Source organism: Rhipicephalus sanguineus, chromosome 1, assembly GCF_013339695.2.
Source record: "Rhipicephalus sanguineus isolate Rsan-2018 chromosome 1, BIME_Rsan_1.4, whole genome shotgun sequence".
NCBI lineage: Eukaryota > Metazoa > Arthropoda > Arachnida > Ixodida > Ixodidae > Rhipicephalus > Rhipicephalus sanguineus.
In genome coordinates, this window is record NC_051176.1 from 197,059,661 (window position 1) to 197,077,858 (window position 18,198).

General features: G+C 48.3%; 1 protein-coding gene across 1 annotated transcript in view; it reads left to right on the forward strand.

The window, feature by feature from the left end:
* The window catches only part of LOC119405129 (nuclear hormone receptor FTZ-F1 beta), a 113,409-nt gene that overhangs the window by 84,835 nt on the left and 10,376 nt on the right, over window positions 1-18,198 (forward strand). The window contains exon 11 of the mRNA XM_037671927.2: window positions 10,022-10,274. Within this exon, the coding sequence (XP_037527855.1) occupies window positions 10,022-10,274 (253 nt within the window). The remainder of the gene's footprint in view (window positions 1-10,021; window positions 10,275-18,198) is intronic.

Here is an 18,198-nt window from a genome sequence, read left to right on the forward strand (position 1 = left end):
GCGCTCATCATGTGATACATTTAGCTTAATTCCTCGGTAAGTAGGGCACTGCTGTTGATAATATTGCCGTTTTAGAAGTTGTCATACATTGAGCTTTCACTCTGACATAAATTGTTATTTGCCTTTGGTGTCCCTTTAAAGAACCCCTGAGGTCGGAAGTTTCCGGAGCCCTCCACTAGCGTCCTCATAACATCGTGGTTCTGGGACGTTAAAACCCCAGCAATTAGTATTATAATCTTCTGGAATTTCATAAATTAACATGCATTTATGTGTCCATATATCCATTTCATTAAGCATGGTACAACTGCTCCATATCAGAGACATAAATATTTCCGTTCGCGAATGTGGGACTGGCAACTGCTCTAAAAGGCTCGTTATCTGCTCCAAAGCGGGGTTTTATCATCTCCAGAAGCTGCACCAAAATGGCTTTGGTCAATCGCATAACTGCTATTAAAGGAAGCTGGGTGCTGAATCCAGCATGTGTCAGTGATTTGACGTTGCTTAAACATGACTGTATACAGTGAAATCTCGGTATAACGAACTTCAGGGGACCGCGGAAAAATGTTCGTTATTCTGAAAGGTCGTTATAGTGAAAGCCCAAAAATTTACCATAACAATAGAATTTCAGTAACGCAAACGTCCTACCTTTGCAACGGTACGTCCTTGAACTCGTTTCTCACAACAATGCACACGTGAACGTCAGACAAGGCACGTTTATTTGAAATAGTCCGTGATCGTTTTTTGACGGGTGCAGCACAAACTCTGCGTCACGAACGATTCTAGACCGTCCGCATTTTTATGGGCCGCTTCAGTCGCTGTTCCGCTTTTTTCTATGAATATGCGCAGTTTCTTCAAGTAGTCCAACGCATCTGTGGCCGACACGGACTCGTCACGATCTTCGGGTGCTACCGTGACATCGTCGTCCATGTCATCGCTGCAATCCTTTAAGGCCCAACTGCATGCATGCGAGTTTTGAGCGACGGCCGACAGGATTTGCTGTCGCGGAGGGCCATCCATCGCCGTCGCTTGTCGCGTCGCAGGTTTCTGGAAAGCCAGAAAACATCACTTGTCGCCCGGAAGTGAGCATGACGATGTCGGCAAAATGGCGGCATCTCTGACCCTCGCTTCGGTTGCAATTTGCTCGTCACGCTTCCAATCGGCGCGTACTTCAAGGAATGCAAGTTATAGACTACGTTCTTTACAGCCCCATCTAACGCGGAGAGCGAGGCAGCGGTCGTATTTTGTCCTTAATTTTGATCGACAGTTCGTTTTGATGTTTCGGTGGTAGCTTGCTGCATTGGTGGTAGCTTGCTGCAATGTCAACATCGTCGTCGTGTGAGGTAGCCCTTCTCCCTGCGAAGCAACTATGTGAGGCGCTGCGGCTTTTCTTAAACGTTCTATGACAGCAAGAGGAAACATTGTCGAGATGTGCCTCGTGGACTAACCCCAACATAGCGCAGTTTGTAAAGTGCGACGTAGCGTAGGCAGCGTACGCTTCCGGGCGCCCCATGGGATCACAGCAGATACTACTGTCGCGGTTAAACGTACGATTGGGAAAAAGAAAGTCACGAAACGCTTTTATGGCATCCTTATCTCAAACAAGACAATAATAAATTTGGCATGTCGTCATTCATCTACTCTGTAATTCTTTTTCGTAATTTGCCTGCGTGCACGCAATAGTTTTAATCGAGCAACCGTGACACTTTGTCGCGAACATGTGGGTGCTCCCGTCGCGACAGCGCGACGGAGCCCGTTTGTCGCAGTCGCCTTTGCTTGAAAGTCGCGTACAATGCATGCGGTTGGGCCTTTACAAAACCTGATGCGCTGTCGCCTCCGCAACGGAGGGGGAAAAAAAATTCTCCGCGTTTTTCTCCTCCCGCGCCATCCCAGGTTTTTGCGGGAGGGCGTCCGCTCTTCGCGCTGCGTCGTCTGCTACCTTACAGCTCTGACTGCCATGACCGATACACTGAAATCTAAGAATCCTCGCATTTTGGGATATAAGTTCGTACTACTGAGGTGTTGTTAAGATTACACGGGAATGAAATAACGATCGTTATTCTGAAATGTTCGTTATTCTGAAGTTCGTAGTAGTGAAATATTTTTACATTGAAACTATAAGCAGTCGGCACGGGATTTCTTAAAAGTTCGTTAATTTGAAATGTTCGTTAATGTGGTGTTCGTTGTAACGAGGTTTGACTGTATTAGGGGTGTGCGAATATTCGAACTTTCGAATATTTTTCTAATTTTTGTAATAGTGTTTGCTATTCGATTCGATTCGCGCCGGAATTTTACTATTCGAACCTCCGGAAAATAAATATAACGGTTTATAATAAAGGAAAATAAATATAACGACAATAAATTGGTGTGCAGCGTACTTGGTCTTGCGTTTTCGGGCACCGACGTGCGAAGCTGCTAGCCGCTTCCACCAGTGCTTCGTGTGGTCGCTGTGCAACGAGCTTGGCCGGGGGGTCCGCTGCCAATGAGTAAAGTGCCTATCCATCATTACAAGGAGCCAGCGGGTGTTGCGATTTGTTGCTTGCGACTATAGTGAACTAAAATATACTAGTTTATTCTAGTTCACTATACTTGCGAACATTGCAGCATCTTCGCTTTCGCGAAAAAGCCGCAACTAGCGTGAGTTAGGCCTAGCCACGACTTCGTGCAAGAAGCTCAGTCGCGGTGTGCGTGGCCGCGGTGCCCGATGTTTCAAAGTACGTCATGCTCGATCGCGAGTACAAGGAGTCGTCCAGAGATGGTCTTTGTCATAAGGTCCGAAGTGCTGACAAGCAGAACCTCTAACCACGGCTTCCACGAGTTGGTCCGAGACGCCCGTCTGCGATGTTCGCAACGTGTGCAGCGCACTATCGTAATCTGATGATTGAGGTTCCACTTGCAGCGGCCAAACTAAAGCGTAATTATATTCTGAGTGATCGTCGACCCATGAAAACAAAACGAACAATTGCATCACTAAGTAGTGCGATTGTCGACAACCGTGACCTCGCAACACGCAAGCAGCAGACGATGCTCTCCCTAGGCTAGCATCGGAGGTGTGCTGCAGCAACATCGCGGACGCAGCCAACGGGAGAACTCGAAGCGAACTTTAAACATGTGCTTTTTGTATGCTTGTTTCTGAATGGAGGACTTAGCTGAAGCGGGAAATTTGAGGATGAAAAAAGGCTCTTTACGACAAGCCCAAAATGGCGGCGCCCGGTTGCACCATTGCAGAGCTATAATTATTAGAATATAATTTAGAATATACTTAGGGACCCTTTGCAATTTGTTGTCTAATTCCACTTCGAAGTATTAGAAAAATATTCTAGAAATATTCGAAAATTATTCGATTCGATTCGCACTCAAACTTTATTACAGTAGAACCCCGCTGTTACATTCCTTTCTGATGCGTTTTCCCGGCTGTTGCGTCATTTTCCGCCGGTCCCGGCACAGCTCCCATAGGGTACAATGTATTGGGAACCCCGCTGTTACATCGTAACTGTGGGACCGTTCCCGTATGATAGGTCGTGGAGTGCACTCCGAGCCGACCGAGTGAGTACCTAAGAGAGCGGCCACGGTGACTTTTCACGCAGCTTGGCCTGGTTTGACCGCAACATTAGCCGCATGAGAGGTGCAAGCGGCAGATACTTTCGGTTGACACAAACAAAAGTGTAGCTTTCGAGATCCGTATTGAAAAGATGGCGTCTATGACATAAATGCTTGCAAAAGCAAGGCCTTCGAGATTGGCATTTACTTATAACAAAAGCATAGCGTTTGAGATTTGTACTGCAAACATGGTGTCTATGATGTAATTACAGTAAAAGCTCGTTAATTCGAATTCCACGGGAACGCTGAGCAATTTCGAATTAAACAAAATTCGAAATAATGAAAGTGAGCAAAAATGGGTGGATTTCAGGGGTGGGGGCACGAAAAATATTTATTGGCCAAAAAAATCGGTGATGACCATCTGCTTCTTTTCTCTGAATGCCACAGCTGCGGCTCTCTGTTCCAGCGCGCGGACGCGGTGCAGGGAATCCTCTTCACCCTCTTCAAAGCTGAAGAAGAGACGCGCCACATTAAGTGCCTCCATCACCACAGAAGCTGACGGGCGCACAGGCGCTTCGTCATCTTCGTCTTCCTCACCTTCTGGCTCTTCAGCAACAGGCTGCGCACCGGCTACTTGAGCGATAATGTCCTCATCAGTCAGGGCACCACACACCGATGCACCGGTGTCAACTTCAACATAATCGGCAAAACGTACGCCCCGAAGAGTGTCGCGCAATGCCACTGGCATGAGCTCCTCAGCCCCGTCCACGTCAACGTCACAACTATCCTGCGCACTTCCAGCTGCAAATCCACTGTGGCGGAAACAGTTTGCGATTGTGGTCGCGGTCACCTGTTCCCATGCGCGCACCAACATGTGCATGGCAGTGAGCAGCGTAATGCCGAAGTCCTTCCTGTCGCCCGCGCACAAAATCATTCTCTCCAGCATGTGACGCCTATAAAAGCACTTGATGTTCCTTATCACACCCTGGTCCATTGGCTGTAGGGCCGCAGTCGTATTTGCTGGAAGGAACACTAACTTTGTTGCTCTCAGCTCAACGTCGACTTTGTGCGCCGAACAGTTGTCGACGACAAGAAGAACGCGTCTGCCGCCCAGTTCCATTCGCCTGTAGAATTTCAGTAGCCACTTCCTGAATAGGTCACCTGTCCTCCAGGCTTTCTTGTTTGCGGCGTACTCCGTCGGCAGTGACCGAATGTTTTTGAAGCACCGTGGCTTGAGTGCTTTGCCAATCACAAAAAGGGGGACCTTTTCCGTACCGGTCATATTTGCGGCGACCAGAACAGTGACACGCTCTTTGCTGCGCTTGCCGCCGGCACAGCTGTCTCCCTTGTAGGTGATCGTCTTGTCTGGCTGCAACTTGAAAAGTAACGCTGTCTCATCAGCGTTAAACACATCCTGTGGTGAGTAGCTCTCCAAGTACTGCTGCAGGGTGTCGCTTCTCCAAGTAGCGCATGTTTCGGCGTCCACTTCCTTTGCCTCGCCGGATAACGTGCGGAATACGAGATTGTGCCGCTCCCTGAAACGATGAAACCATCCCTCGGAGGCGACAAAGTCTTCAATGTCCAAGCGCAGGGCGAAATCGGCTGCCTTGGCCATGATGATAGGGCCGCTCAATGCGATACTCTGGGCTCTCATTTCTTTAACCCAGATAATCAAAGCCGACTCCAGTTCCGGGAACTTCGCTGTCCTTAGCCTTTTTCGACTGGCGCCAAAATCCTCGGCTTCATAGGCGTTTTCAATGGCCGTCCTGTTGCGTATGTAGGTTGACAACGTGCTCGGAGGTATGCCGTGCTTCCTCGCAATTTCGTATTTGCTCGAGTTCCCTTGGTCAACCTCTCGCAAAATCTCCACCTTCTCCTTGACAGTCTTCGCGCAGTAGTTTCCCCGCGGCATCTTGCAACTTCGATGCGGAATAAGACGGCTTGACGGCGTGAACGAACAACGTGCTCGAGGAACAAAGTGACGCTGCCGGGTGCGGCCTAGGACTGCTAGGACAACTCCGCCGACTCCTCAGCGTCCCGCGGGTCCCGCGTATACAAGTGGCGCCAGGCGCTGAGATAGCGGGAGGGCTACGGAAAAAAAAAATTGCTCCCTGGATTTCGGAGGCCATACTTTGCTCGCCCTTTGCTCGGAGGCCACTTGAAGCTCGAAAAAACCGGTCGTGCCACCTATCGTTCGGCCGTAAAAGCTTCCACTAGTGTTTGACGATGATGACGCTCGGCGGCGCATGCTTCGAATTATCCGTAGAGGCGGCAATTTCTGTTCGAATTAACGAATCGTTTTACACATGGTCTCCTATGCACTGCGGACCGGACTGCGGCGACCATTTCGAATTATCCAATATTATGAATTAATGAGGTGTGAATTAACGAGCTTTCACTGTACTTGCGAAAGCAAGGCCTCCGAGATAGGCATTTACTTCTGCCATCGCGTTGGCGTTTATTGTCGGAGTTCGAGCTGGTTGGAGTTCATGTGGTCATGCGCGCGGTTCGCTGTTGGACTCGTCGCGCTAGTCGTGTTTGCGTGTGCTTAGTTCTTTCACGCCTTCAGCTGTTGGTGCTAAAAAAAATCACATATGTTGATTACATTTCTGTGGATGACGCTGTCCCCAACTCCGCGTTTCTATCCGTCGACGAGACCGTGGCTGAGTGCGCCAATGTGTGCACCAGTGACGAAATTTAGGAGTTGGTGGAGCCGCTTTTGGGGGTATGTCTACTTTCGCGAGGTGTTCGACCGTTTACTACAAGCCATGGTGGTCCGACACTATGCCAATGGTCCTACAGTATCGCTCGGCGACACCAACGCAACCGGCGACAATCTCGCGAAGGTATCGCCATAAGCGATCGCTTGTCAGGTGTAGGCCGTAGTGGCACTAGATTTATGAAGAGGATGTGAGACTGCAGGTGCTCGAAAAACTTTTCATGCTGCTCGGACGTGAGTAAAAGCATCAGGCAACGTTACAGTTTTTTCACGCGTAAGCATTGAAATAAAATTCTGTACCACTAAATATTTTGTCGTTTTTCCTGTTTTTCGGCTCTTGCGTTTCCCGTCTCTTACGTTCATTTGCTACGGTCCCTTCAAAAATGTATCAGCGGGGCTTTACTGTATTCGAATTCGCTTCGCTCTCAAAATTTTGTTATTTGCACAGCTCTACTATATATTTTTTATTACATAAGGCATTATTTTGGGCCAAACTCACTTGGTGGTTGTGCATGCCAGTGTAAGAAAATGTATCGCCATGGGGCTACTTTCTGTAGTCTTTTGCGAGTCTCTGTCCAGAAGCATAACAGTGTGATTTAAGATTTCTTTGATTACACAGAATGTCCATTTGAGGAAGGGCAAAGCACATAAAGAAGCCAGAAAGCACATGCTGAAATCAATGGCAGCAAATTCAGTGGTAGCTGCCATTGCACACCTGATGGCAGACTGAAGGCCATGGGCACAATCTAGGTTGGTGCATGGGTGGGGCCATTGTATACCTGCTGTTTGAAATGGAATCTTCCGACTAGATAATGCAATACTACCTATAACAATGGGCACTTAGTAAGGAGGGAAGGAAGAGAAAGAAAAGAGATTAGTGTTTTGATGTAATAACCATGTGATCCCTAGTCTTCTGTACGGGTGAAGGCAGGCGAGAAATCTTGCTTGTAGGTCCTGGTTGAAGCAATGGAAGAACCTCAGGTCAAGGAGGGTAGTGTCTCGCATCTTGCAGTCACTTCACAGCATTTAAAGGGACCGACAACTGCCCAGAACATGAAATGAGATGACTCCACTGATGGAAAGATTGTCCATCGTATTGACTTAAACCAACCCTATTTTTTTTTTCGTGAGAGATGGATTTATATTTTTATTTCTTAATTGAAAGTCGCGGAAAATGACCTGTGGCGCCTCTGGAGGCAAGAACATGAACGATCCGATGAGCCCGGCCACGTGACTGTTGATTGCTGTACGCGGTTGACGATTTTTTTGTTAGAACAATGATAGCTTTCACAGATCGCGAGATGGGCTGGTGGCATCGCTATCAATTTTCTGTTTAGAGCCTTTCAGATCGAAAAATACTGCTTGTAAAATAACTACGTGCTCTTGGGATTAACTACTACAGCTACAAACACTGCGAATGGTGAGCTTTCTGTCGCGCCGTAAAAAAATGGGTCGAGTAAAATCAGTTGTCGGTCCCTTTAAGGGGGCACATGACACTTAATATTTTTTTTTCTTGATTGATCTTTATGAAACTTGGTGAGTATATGTATATTTGTGTGCTTATTTCAAATATGGAGTTATTTTTCTATTATAATGTGTAGTTTTTAAAATACAAAATATTTCATGTGCCTTATGGGGAGCAAGATTTTTTTCTAAACTGAGAGAGTTACAGAGTGAATCAGCATATCACAATAATCTGAAATCAGAACTGTGTGCAACGCAAAAAAAAAATGGATGTTCTAAACCCATTAAAAGAAAATTATGGTATGTTGAACATTTGCGAATAAAATCCTAGCTTGAAATTTACTCACTCGCAAATGTTCAACATAACATAACTTTTCTTCTAATGGGTTTAAAACATCCATTTTTGTTGCACTGCACACAGTTCTGATTCCAAATTATTGAGATATGCTGATTTATTTTGTAACTCACTGAGTTAAGAACAAATCTTGCTCCCCAAAAGGCACATAAATTTTCTATTTGAACAACTGCACAATATATTACTAGAAAAATTGCATATTTGAAGTCGGTACGCAAATATACATAAACTCATCAAGTTTCATCAAAATCAGTTAACGAATTTTTTCACAATATGCACTCCAAAAATGTGTAATTTTTTCATTGCTGAATTAAAATCTTCAGACGATTCTATTTCAGGAAAAAAATTGTCTAAAATTTTTTTGCATGACTGTAAAGTGACAAAAAAGTCATTTTTGTTGTTACACACACATGGTTTATTCGTGAGTAACATCAAGCAAAATCCTAAAAAAAGACATACAAGCGAAATCCTAAAAAAAGACATACAATTTTTTTATTAATAAAGATTATGCATTGTATTAAACATAGCTCACACACATACAAAAATACACTTGAGGAATAGTCCACTTCAGTAGTATCACAACTCGACTCACTAGCAGCAGAGCAACGGGTGCGCACTTCCATAGCGTAAGCAAACTGCGTGAGTGAGCGCATGGAAGAAAACTATGGTTGTGCGCCTATCCGGAAAGCAAAATAAGTGAAAAAGCTATAATCATTTTTCGTCTTATTGCCAACGAGACGGAGTTAGTTTTTCCGAGTCCCCAAAACAGGAAACGCAACCACGGCGGCATCGTTTGTGTAATATAGCGCCGCATGGAAACAGATGTAATTGTGCCCCGGGGAGCCGTAAATGAGAGTAACTAGCGGCCACGCTTTGAGATATTAGAAACCAGACAGCCATCAGCTTTGCAGGCACGAGAAACGATAACCACCCGAAGAACGCAACCAAAACCAGCCGCACCGCGCTTGCGCGCACTCAGATGCGCAAGGAAAAGCCGCCGCGCCGCTTTGAAAAAAACAAAAACAAAAAAAAAACGGAGAGACATCGGTACATGAAAAAATTCCACGTATTCACGAAGTGCGGCAGCGCATGTCAAGCAAGAGAAATGATCGAAAAAGGCGCACGAAACCAGCCGAACCGCGAGCACGCGCGTGCTCAGATCACCTAGCAAAAGCCAGCGCGACTTGGAAAAAAACAACAAAAAAACTGAGAGACATCAGCGCATGAAAAAAATTCCATGTATTTACGAAGTGTGGCAGCACATGCCAAGCAAGAGAAATGATCGAAAAAGGCACACGTTTTAGTTTAAACATACAGGCATGCCGTACATGTACGACGAAAACCCTCACAGGGTTAAGAAATTTTCAATTAGATTTTATGAGCTGTGTCTTCCCCCTTAATTTTTTTTGTTTTTACTTAAACCATTTTTAAATTTTTGCAGTAGAATGTTCTCTGAATAGTGTTTTACAACTGCCACTGCGTAAATAAAGTTCTTGAACAGGAATGATTTACGCTTTACCTGGGAAGCTCCTATTAAATGTATGGAAATTAATGTTTTTTTTTTCATTGAGCCTACTTTGAGCTTATTTTTTTTTTAAACTGAATGGAAAAGAAAAGGCAGTATCTGTGGGCTTCTGTCAATTTTATATTTCAACCACTATACATAATCAATAATCTGAGACATTCATGACAGAGAAACTCTGTACAGTACGTGGCAGCATTTAAGCAGCAGCTGTAAGCATTCATTCAGGACAAATAAACATGAATTTAATTCTACGCTATTCTATTCTATTTATAGTTGTGACATGAAGCTTCTTTTGTTATCATCATCATCATCATCAAAGCGGTGCACAGGATTTAATGACTACTGGCATCTGTGGTTTCTGAAAGGCAGTGTTGAAAGGCATTTGTAGATAGGAGTGTGGGTGTCTTTTTTCTTGTGCCAGGTGGATGACCAGATAGCTTTGCTGATCAACTCCTGGTGTGAACTCCTTCTGTTGAGTTGTTGCTACCGGTCAACTGGCACACCCAATGAGATCAGAGTGTCCATGGGCAAGTCGGTGACCCTGGGCCAGGCGCGGCACCTTGGCATGGGTCCTGTCATTGAACGCATGCTGGGCCTCACAGACCTTCTGCGGCGCCTCCAGGTTGACCAGCGCGAGTTCGTCTGTCTCAAGGTCATCATCCTGCTAACCTCAGGTGACTTTCCTCAGTTTTTGTACTTGCAAAGGAGGAAGCGGACGTAGTCATGAAGAACGCCATAGTTATGTCTCGCATGCTGCTGTATATCCAATTTGTCTAGATGAAACTGACTCGTTAATTAAGGGAAGGTAAAACTTCGTTATAAGTGGGGAAAGTGAATGTAATGCTGAACAAGCACCGATGAAAGTGTGAAGATTTAATGTTTGGCATAACACAATGCAGTTTCTAGAGATATATATATAAATAAGTAGAGAAGGAAGACGAAGCAGAATAAGAACAGCCGGCCCACAAACGGGCGTTGTCTCTTGTTTCTCTGCATTACAATGGCGTAGTCGACAAAAACGAAGTGTTAACGTCCCCGCTTCTTCGTCCATGGCACCCGCTAACGTGCAGCCGCAGTAAGCGCGAGTTGAGGACGGCGTCCGGGCCTCCTCGGCACCTGCTCACCTGCCGCCAGTGCCACCACTGTTCAGGACGACGTCTAGGCCTCCATGACAGCTCCGCACCGTTTCACCGACGCCGTGATACCTGTTCACGACCAGGGACACTGTCTACGCGTCCTTGATTATGGATCCATCCGCTGTGAGGACCGGGATCGCCGTGTACACTGTGAACATTGCCCATTGCTTGTCGGGCACCTCAACTGACAACGGCATGGAACTCTTGCATGTCCTCACGAAACTCTCTCATCAAATTCACCACGTGATGTCATTGAACTCCGGGTTCTTGCCTGCCGCTTCACCATCGTCGACTGTTTGGGCAGTGCCGGTGTTCCGCGGCTTCCAGGACGATGTCTTTGGGTGGGTTGAGACCATCACCTTGCTCGGCACCCACCACGCCTGGTCAGACCATCAAAAATGGCTGATTGCCATCGACCGGCTTCGCGATGCTGCCAAGGCATGGCATGCCTACGAAGGCGTCCGGCAGCGATCCTATTCAGAATGGTGCATTAAGTTAACGAGCCTCTTTCGCCCGCTTTCAAGTAACTGCAACCACCTCCCTGCCGACCGAGTCTGCACCAAAGATGGGAGTTGTGAGGCACACAAGCTCGACTGCGCAGCTCGGGTGTTCACGAACCTGTCCTCCCTTTGAGACGGAGCTCGCGAGGCGCAGCTGCGTCCGGTAGCTGCTCCACAGAGAGCTTCGCGAAGGGCCCTGCGGCAGTCATCGACACTAGCCGCAAGGGGCACTTTCCCCTACAGATGTCAAGCTTCGCGTCGGTACCCACCACAGGACCATCCTTGACAGAGACTAAGACCGCCTCCAAGCCACAGCAGCCGGCGATGTGGTCTCCAAGCTGTCTAGCGCTAGAGTGCCTAGAGGCGTCGGGCCGACGTCAGCCCCATCGCAACCAACCAGTGACAAAACACTGACCACCACTCCCGGTTGGGCCCACAGTCAGGAACAACATCATTCCCAACCATCACCGCAGTCATTGGCCGAGTGTGCGGACACTCGCCACCATCCAAGCACCGCTTCCCTAAAGCAAGCTGAGGTGCTTATCCCAGCCGGGTTCGTTGACCCCAAAGACTTGCCAGTTCAGGACATGTCTCCAGCGAACAACACGGCTTCTGACCGCTACGGCTCAAATGTTTGCAACACTTTGGCAAGGACAGTCACCTCGAGCACCTTAGGGACCATGACGGCAGTACTACCAGAAGAGCATGACCTGCATCAAAAATCAGCTCAGAAACTCGCCTGCACTTTGTCACACATGGGTAGGAGAGCACAATGACCCAGCTTGACCCACCGCAAACAGCGCGGCGAACTCCACACGGTGCGACATTCAAGAGTTGCGAATACGCTGTGTCTTGCCTGGTTCTTTGAAATGCGGCTAGACAAGCGTCAAGTGGACCTGTGGCAATGCGGAAACAGTCGGGTCCGCCCATCAGAGACATCGCCGACAAGTTGTCAGAAGGCGTCACACTATGGACGAGACCGACCACAGCGACAGAGCCAATTCTGCCCACCAGAGAACACAGAGGCAGATCCCCAAACCAAGTCAGAGCGCGGGCGGGATCGACCACCGCGATGCAGCCAGTGCCACTCACGAAAGAGACTGTCGGCAGCTGCGGCCGCTCGCAGTCATGGCCGAGTGTAATGACGAAGAACGGCACCGTGGCTTGGGCGCTCACACTTGCTGAATCGGCTAGCGCAAAGTGGAGAAGGAAGACGAAGCAAAATAAGAACAGCCGGCCCACGAACAGGTGTTGTCTCTTGTTTCTCTGCACATTACAATATATATATATAACTTGCACATTACAATCGCATACTACAGTCGAACACGGATATATCGAACTCGAAGGGGATCGCGAATTAGTTCGATATATGAAAAATTCGATATAAAAAAAATACAGGCCCCGAGACCTTACCAGTGGCAGACGATCACCTTTAGTCGGCGCATTCAAGAATGACAACTAATTCCGCACACACGATGCAACAGAATGTTTTATTTGCGTGAAAAAAAATCGCTTATCTTGGCCTGCTTCTTCGTCTTCAAAATGAAGTTGAAGACGCTGGCCTCGATCTTATCTAGGCTGTCCAGGTGTGACAGCCTCAATGAGACGGCGAATCGAGCCGAACGCTGCCGCCACTTCAGCGGCGGAGTACGCGCGTGTAGCCGCCGCCTCATCCGGATAATCTTCGTCGCCACTTGAGCTGTCAGCCTGGACATCCTGGGTCCCTGCAACCGCAGCTACAATTTCCTCGTCAGCGATGCTCGCAACAGCCTGAACGTTGCAGTCCGCTTCCACAAAATCGTCCACAGACATTTCGGGTGGAACGGCAGCGGGAAGAGGTACGACAACTCACGAAATGCATCGTCTATGCGCTCGTCGTCGCCGTCTTTACCAGTTTCCGCAAGTTCGGCCGTCACGAAGCCTGCCTTCCGGAAGCAGTTGGCCACTGTGTCCGTGTTCACGTCTCGCCAGGTGCCCGGCACCGTTTAAATGGCACCAAGCAGGTCAACATTCAGCTCGGTGCCTATGCGGAGGTTGATCAACAGCCTATCAAGGAGTTGCCTCCTGTAGCCCACCTTGAAGGACTTGATGATGCCCTGGTCGAGCGGTTGCAGCTTCGTTGTCGTGTTGGCCAGCACAAACTTCCGCTCTATGTTTTTGAGCTCGCAGGGGAGCACGCACGCAAAACAGTATATGCGACAACTCATGGAAGTGAACTCCGCCAACAAAGCCCTCACCATCAGTCGCGATGGCGGCACTGGCTACCCAGGCACCCAGGCTACTTGCGAGGGCAGCAGCGATGTACGAAAGCCGCGAGCTGTGGTTGGCTGATCAAAACTCACAAAACAGCAACAACAACAAAAAAAAAAGCGAAAGGAGGAGGCCACCGGCTGCTTTGTTTTTGCTCTAAAAAAAAAAAAAGGCAAAAGGAGGAGGCCGTCGGCTACTTCGTTCCTGCTCTCCGAGTCAACGATAACGCGGAGAAAGCATGAGAAAGAGAGGGAAAAAAAAAAAGAAAAGAAAAGGCCGTTCCGCAAGTTGGAGAACGCGCCCAACAGGAGTACAGTTCGAGCCCTCTCGCCTTCACGTTTTTCGAGCATATTGGGTGTCGGCGGAGGCGCAATGCCACGAAGGTCGCGGGGCGCACCGAGTGCCGAAGTGCACCTTCCAGCCCGTGCGGTGTTCGATGGCGGGCAAAAATACCGTTCGATATAAACGTGCAAATTTCTATACTTTTACAAAGGAACTTCAAGGGGATAGTGTAAGAGTTTGATATAGCCGAAAATTCTATATATGTGGGTTCGATATATCCATGTTCGACTGTATATAGGTGTCTTTTATCGTCTTTATACAGTCGATCCCGGATATAGTGAACTTGAGGGGGATCGCGAAATAGTTCGATATATCAATAATTAAAAATACAAAATATGCGTATTTAAGGCTTGCAGGTCTTGAAACGGTTTTCGGAAATTGTAACGAGTGCTAACATACAGATTCGCTAACAATAGGCTAAAGAACAAGGTGACAACTACTTCTTTTGCTAGTTACTGCACTTTATTTCGCGTAAAAATAGTCCGTAAAGTTGTCTTGCTTCTTGTGCACCGTCAAGTTCATCAAAGCATTCTCAATAGCATTGAAGATTTCCAAATAAGCAAATTCAGCACCTTTCATTGCACCACAAGAGCAGTGAACGCCGATGCAAACTTTGGAGCATGGTAAAAGGTTGTTTAGCAGCAGCGTTAGCATCTTCATCACTGCTCGGGTCCACTTCGCGGCAACATAGCCATGATCTCGGCATCAATGCAGTCAGAAACAGCTGCATCTGCACCGGTGAAGTCGCTTGCTGTACCCACGTCTCAGATGGCACCCGGAAATGCTAATAACCTGCAAAATTCACTAGAGCCCAGAAGGCAACTCAACAGTACAGCTCAGACCACTTATAACGTAACCGCTTACAGTGCAGTACCGGCTATAATGCGGTTTTTTCTGACTCCCGTTTACCCTCCCATAGAACTCCATGTATACGCATACCGCTTATTGTGCATTTCCCCGAGATGAAAGACCGGTTATAATGCGGCTGCCGGAACGTTCTCAGAGATGCGAGGGAGCGAGCGTGCTTCTCAGCGGAGATGCGCCGGCGGGAGAGAGAGCGGCGACGGCGTTACGAAGGAGGAGCGGACGCGGGAGGAACGAAAAGGAGCGGGGGGAGAAAAAAAAGGGGGATGGCGGTGGGGGACAGCAGCCCGGCGCGGGTGCGTGGTGTGAGGAGGGGGAGCGGTTGCGTGGCCGACGGAGAAGCCTTTGCCCCCTTGACATGCGCGCTCCGCTACGTACGGGTGCCCGCGTCCGCATCAAGAGCGCGTTACCGCTATTTGTCTCCGTAGGGAAAATAGTTGCTTCGTCGGGTAGAGCGCAGATATCGCGCGTGCTACCTTGATTCCCCCGCAAGTAACAATGCTTTGAGACGCGATTGAGCTTTCGCCTTTGCCACCAACAGGCGGACTTAGAAGCTTGAGAGACTTTTTCAGGATAGTTGCCGCGGCTGTTCTCTCGACCGCGAACCGAAACTTCGTTTCACGCGTGATGCCTTCGGTTTAGCTCGCGGGCGCGATCTCTTCTACGCCCGATCTCCGTGTTGCCTAGGGCAAGCTTCTCGCGGCGGCATGCCAAGTTGCAACGCGCACGCTAAGCCTAACGAGCGCTAGATGCCATGTCGGAGGCCGCGGACTACAGAAGTTGCGGTTTGGTGCCGAGTCAATGAAACATTTTGCAGTTGTTGCATTTAGAAGGGGTGACTTACATCTTTAACGAAAACGCGGGCGTGCGTGTGAAACACTCGAGTGGTGGTTTGTGGTCGCCGCCGTTTTCGACATGGTGCACGCGCAGTGTGCTACCGCGGTGACTGCCCTTGACGGCGCATTTTTTCCGCGTTCGTTATGTCGGCACCGCAGGTCCGCGGACGCTAACCGTTCAACATTTCCAAATGTAAGCAGACGCAAACTGACGTCCCATTCGCATGCCTCGATAGTCGGAATCGCGCGCCTACCCGTTGGTCATGTTTTGCACACGTGCAACCTTTCAAAAATGTTGTTTTGGTTATAGTGCGGTACCGCTTATAGTGCGGATATTCGCGACTCCCGCGACTTACGTTATAAGCGGTCTATGCTGTACTTTGTTTGATGTCATTCCAAGCACCAGTCATCATTTTTATCGCTACGAGCGGGTCAATATTTAGATCGACTCCAGACTCAGACAACACCGCAAGAGCTAACGCTGCTATACTGTAACGCTGCGCACTAACAACAAAAGAACAAGTCCCACCGTCGCCATCCCGGCGATGGGGATGGTACTTGTGGCTTTGTAGAAGGCAGCTGCTACTTTGGCGCGGAAAGCAAGACAAACAAAGCCTCCGAGGTATGTGTTTATTAAACGAAAATACGTCACTGGGTTGCAGATCTCGAAGGCCATACTTTTGGGGCCCGCATGCCATCGTGCGTGAACAAACAAGGAAGGGAATTTGAACATTGCACCGAGGCCGCCGAGTCACTGCATAGTCATCTCATTTTGGTGCCCTCAGCAATCGGCCTCATTGAAAAACACTATGGCCGCTCGTTACAGCCTACAGATCGCACACCAAACAAGCAGATGCACTCACAAGCACTGTGCATTAAACGAAAGCAACGCAGTGCAACGACACCACCTTTTCGCCACTTGTGCGCAAAAGAGGGATCGGAATTTGTTAGAACATGACTGAAAAGTGACCAATATTTGTTAAGAAAAATGCGCTTTGAGGGCTTCGGCGCTGAACAGCATTCGATATATCGGAAGTTTCGCTGTGTGGGTGTTTGATATATGTGTGCCAGCCCAATACTTTTGCATGGGACGTTCAAGGGAACTTCTCAACTGTTCGATATAGCCAATAACTCAATATATCTGAGTTCGATATATCCGTGATCGATCGATCGCCACCCAAAAGGCCTTTTGTCGCCTTTTGGGTGGCGCAATACTAACACTGTCGTTCGCTGCAGAGAAAAAGCATAAACTTAACCTAGCAAAACATGTAACATAAATGCATACCACTGCAAGACCACCTATAGTCGGATACAACTTAAGAAGTCTGGGGGGCTATTTTGTACGCGTTCTAGCATAGAACGGGGAGGAGGATCGAACAAAAGGAGGAGGGGCAGCCACACGGCATTGGTCGATGCTATACTGACGGTCAAGATGTGAGAATAGCCACAAAATCTGCATAGAACGGAGAGGAAGCGTTGGAACGGTCTCCGGCCCCGTTCTATCGATAGAACGGATACAAAACAGTCTCCGCAAATGACTTGGATTGGATCAAAACGAAAGCGGAGGAGTGGGCTACCCACGCATCTCTCTACCGCGCTGACAGTTTGCGAAAATGGCGTCTCCGTTCTCGTTCATGCCATTTCGTGTCGCCTGCGTGGCTGCTGCAGTCACGCAGAAACGAAGCCCCGAGGCAGAAGATGCGTTTGAGGTGATGACTGAAGAGGCGGACTTGGTGACGGGGCCCTCGCTGTTCAGCGCGTCGGACAGCTCGCCCCACAGCCGACGCCTGTCCCCTGCCATAAATTCGTGCGTAAACTCGCTAGCTCGTACGGCCAACTCTCGATGCTGTTCCGTAAACGAGAGCAGCAACTCTCTCTGATTGTCGGGAACGCGCGGACCTAGTAGGTGCGTGTACTGCGCCATTTCGACAACTGAATAACGGTTCCAATCGTCGAGCCATTTGAATTTTACAAGTACACTAATACCATACTAGAAGCACTGGATGAAACAGCGTGGTTGCCACCGCCACTACCGAACGTCTCATGAAACCAAGGAGGTTATAAAACTGCGACACCCCCTGGCGCTATGTCAAGACATTAACACAAGTTAATTGTTAAAGTCGCCGAGCTCTTCCACTTCAAGCTACGAAAAACAATGCCTCTGAATATTGATGTTCATTTAAAATAATTGTACATTTATTTATGCATTGGATACATTCCTGAATTCCCGAGCTCGCCTATTGGTTATGTGCTCCCTCTCGTCCTTTTGTTTGATCCTCCTCCCCATTCTATGCTAGAACGCGTACAAAATAGCCCCCCTGGAGAGGACCCGCCCAGATGACCGAAGCGCGGCATTCGATTGCCTACGCGACTAAAGAAATAGTCCCGCTCATGCGCTCGGCAGTGTTCTCCAAAGGCGGGGTCACCAGCTGTCCGGCTCATGACGTCAGTCTGGAGTGCGCACCAATTGGTGCAGGCTTGTGTACATCCCCCTTTGAGGAGAAAATGCCACGAACTTCTAATGTTGTATCCTACTGTAGATGTGAGAGTTCACAAACACAGCTAAACTAACTGCACACCAAAGGTCAACCTAATCCAATACTGTAATCGTTGAATTCTTGCCGAAGCAGTCGTAAAATTTAGGTTGTAGTGCTACACTTGATCTGCTCT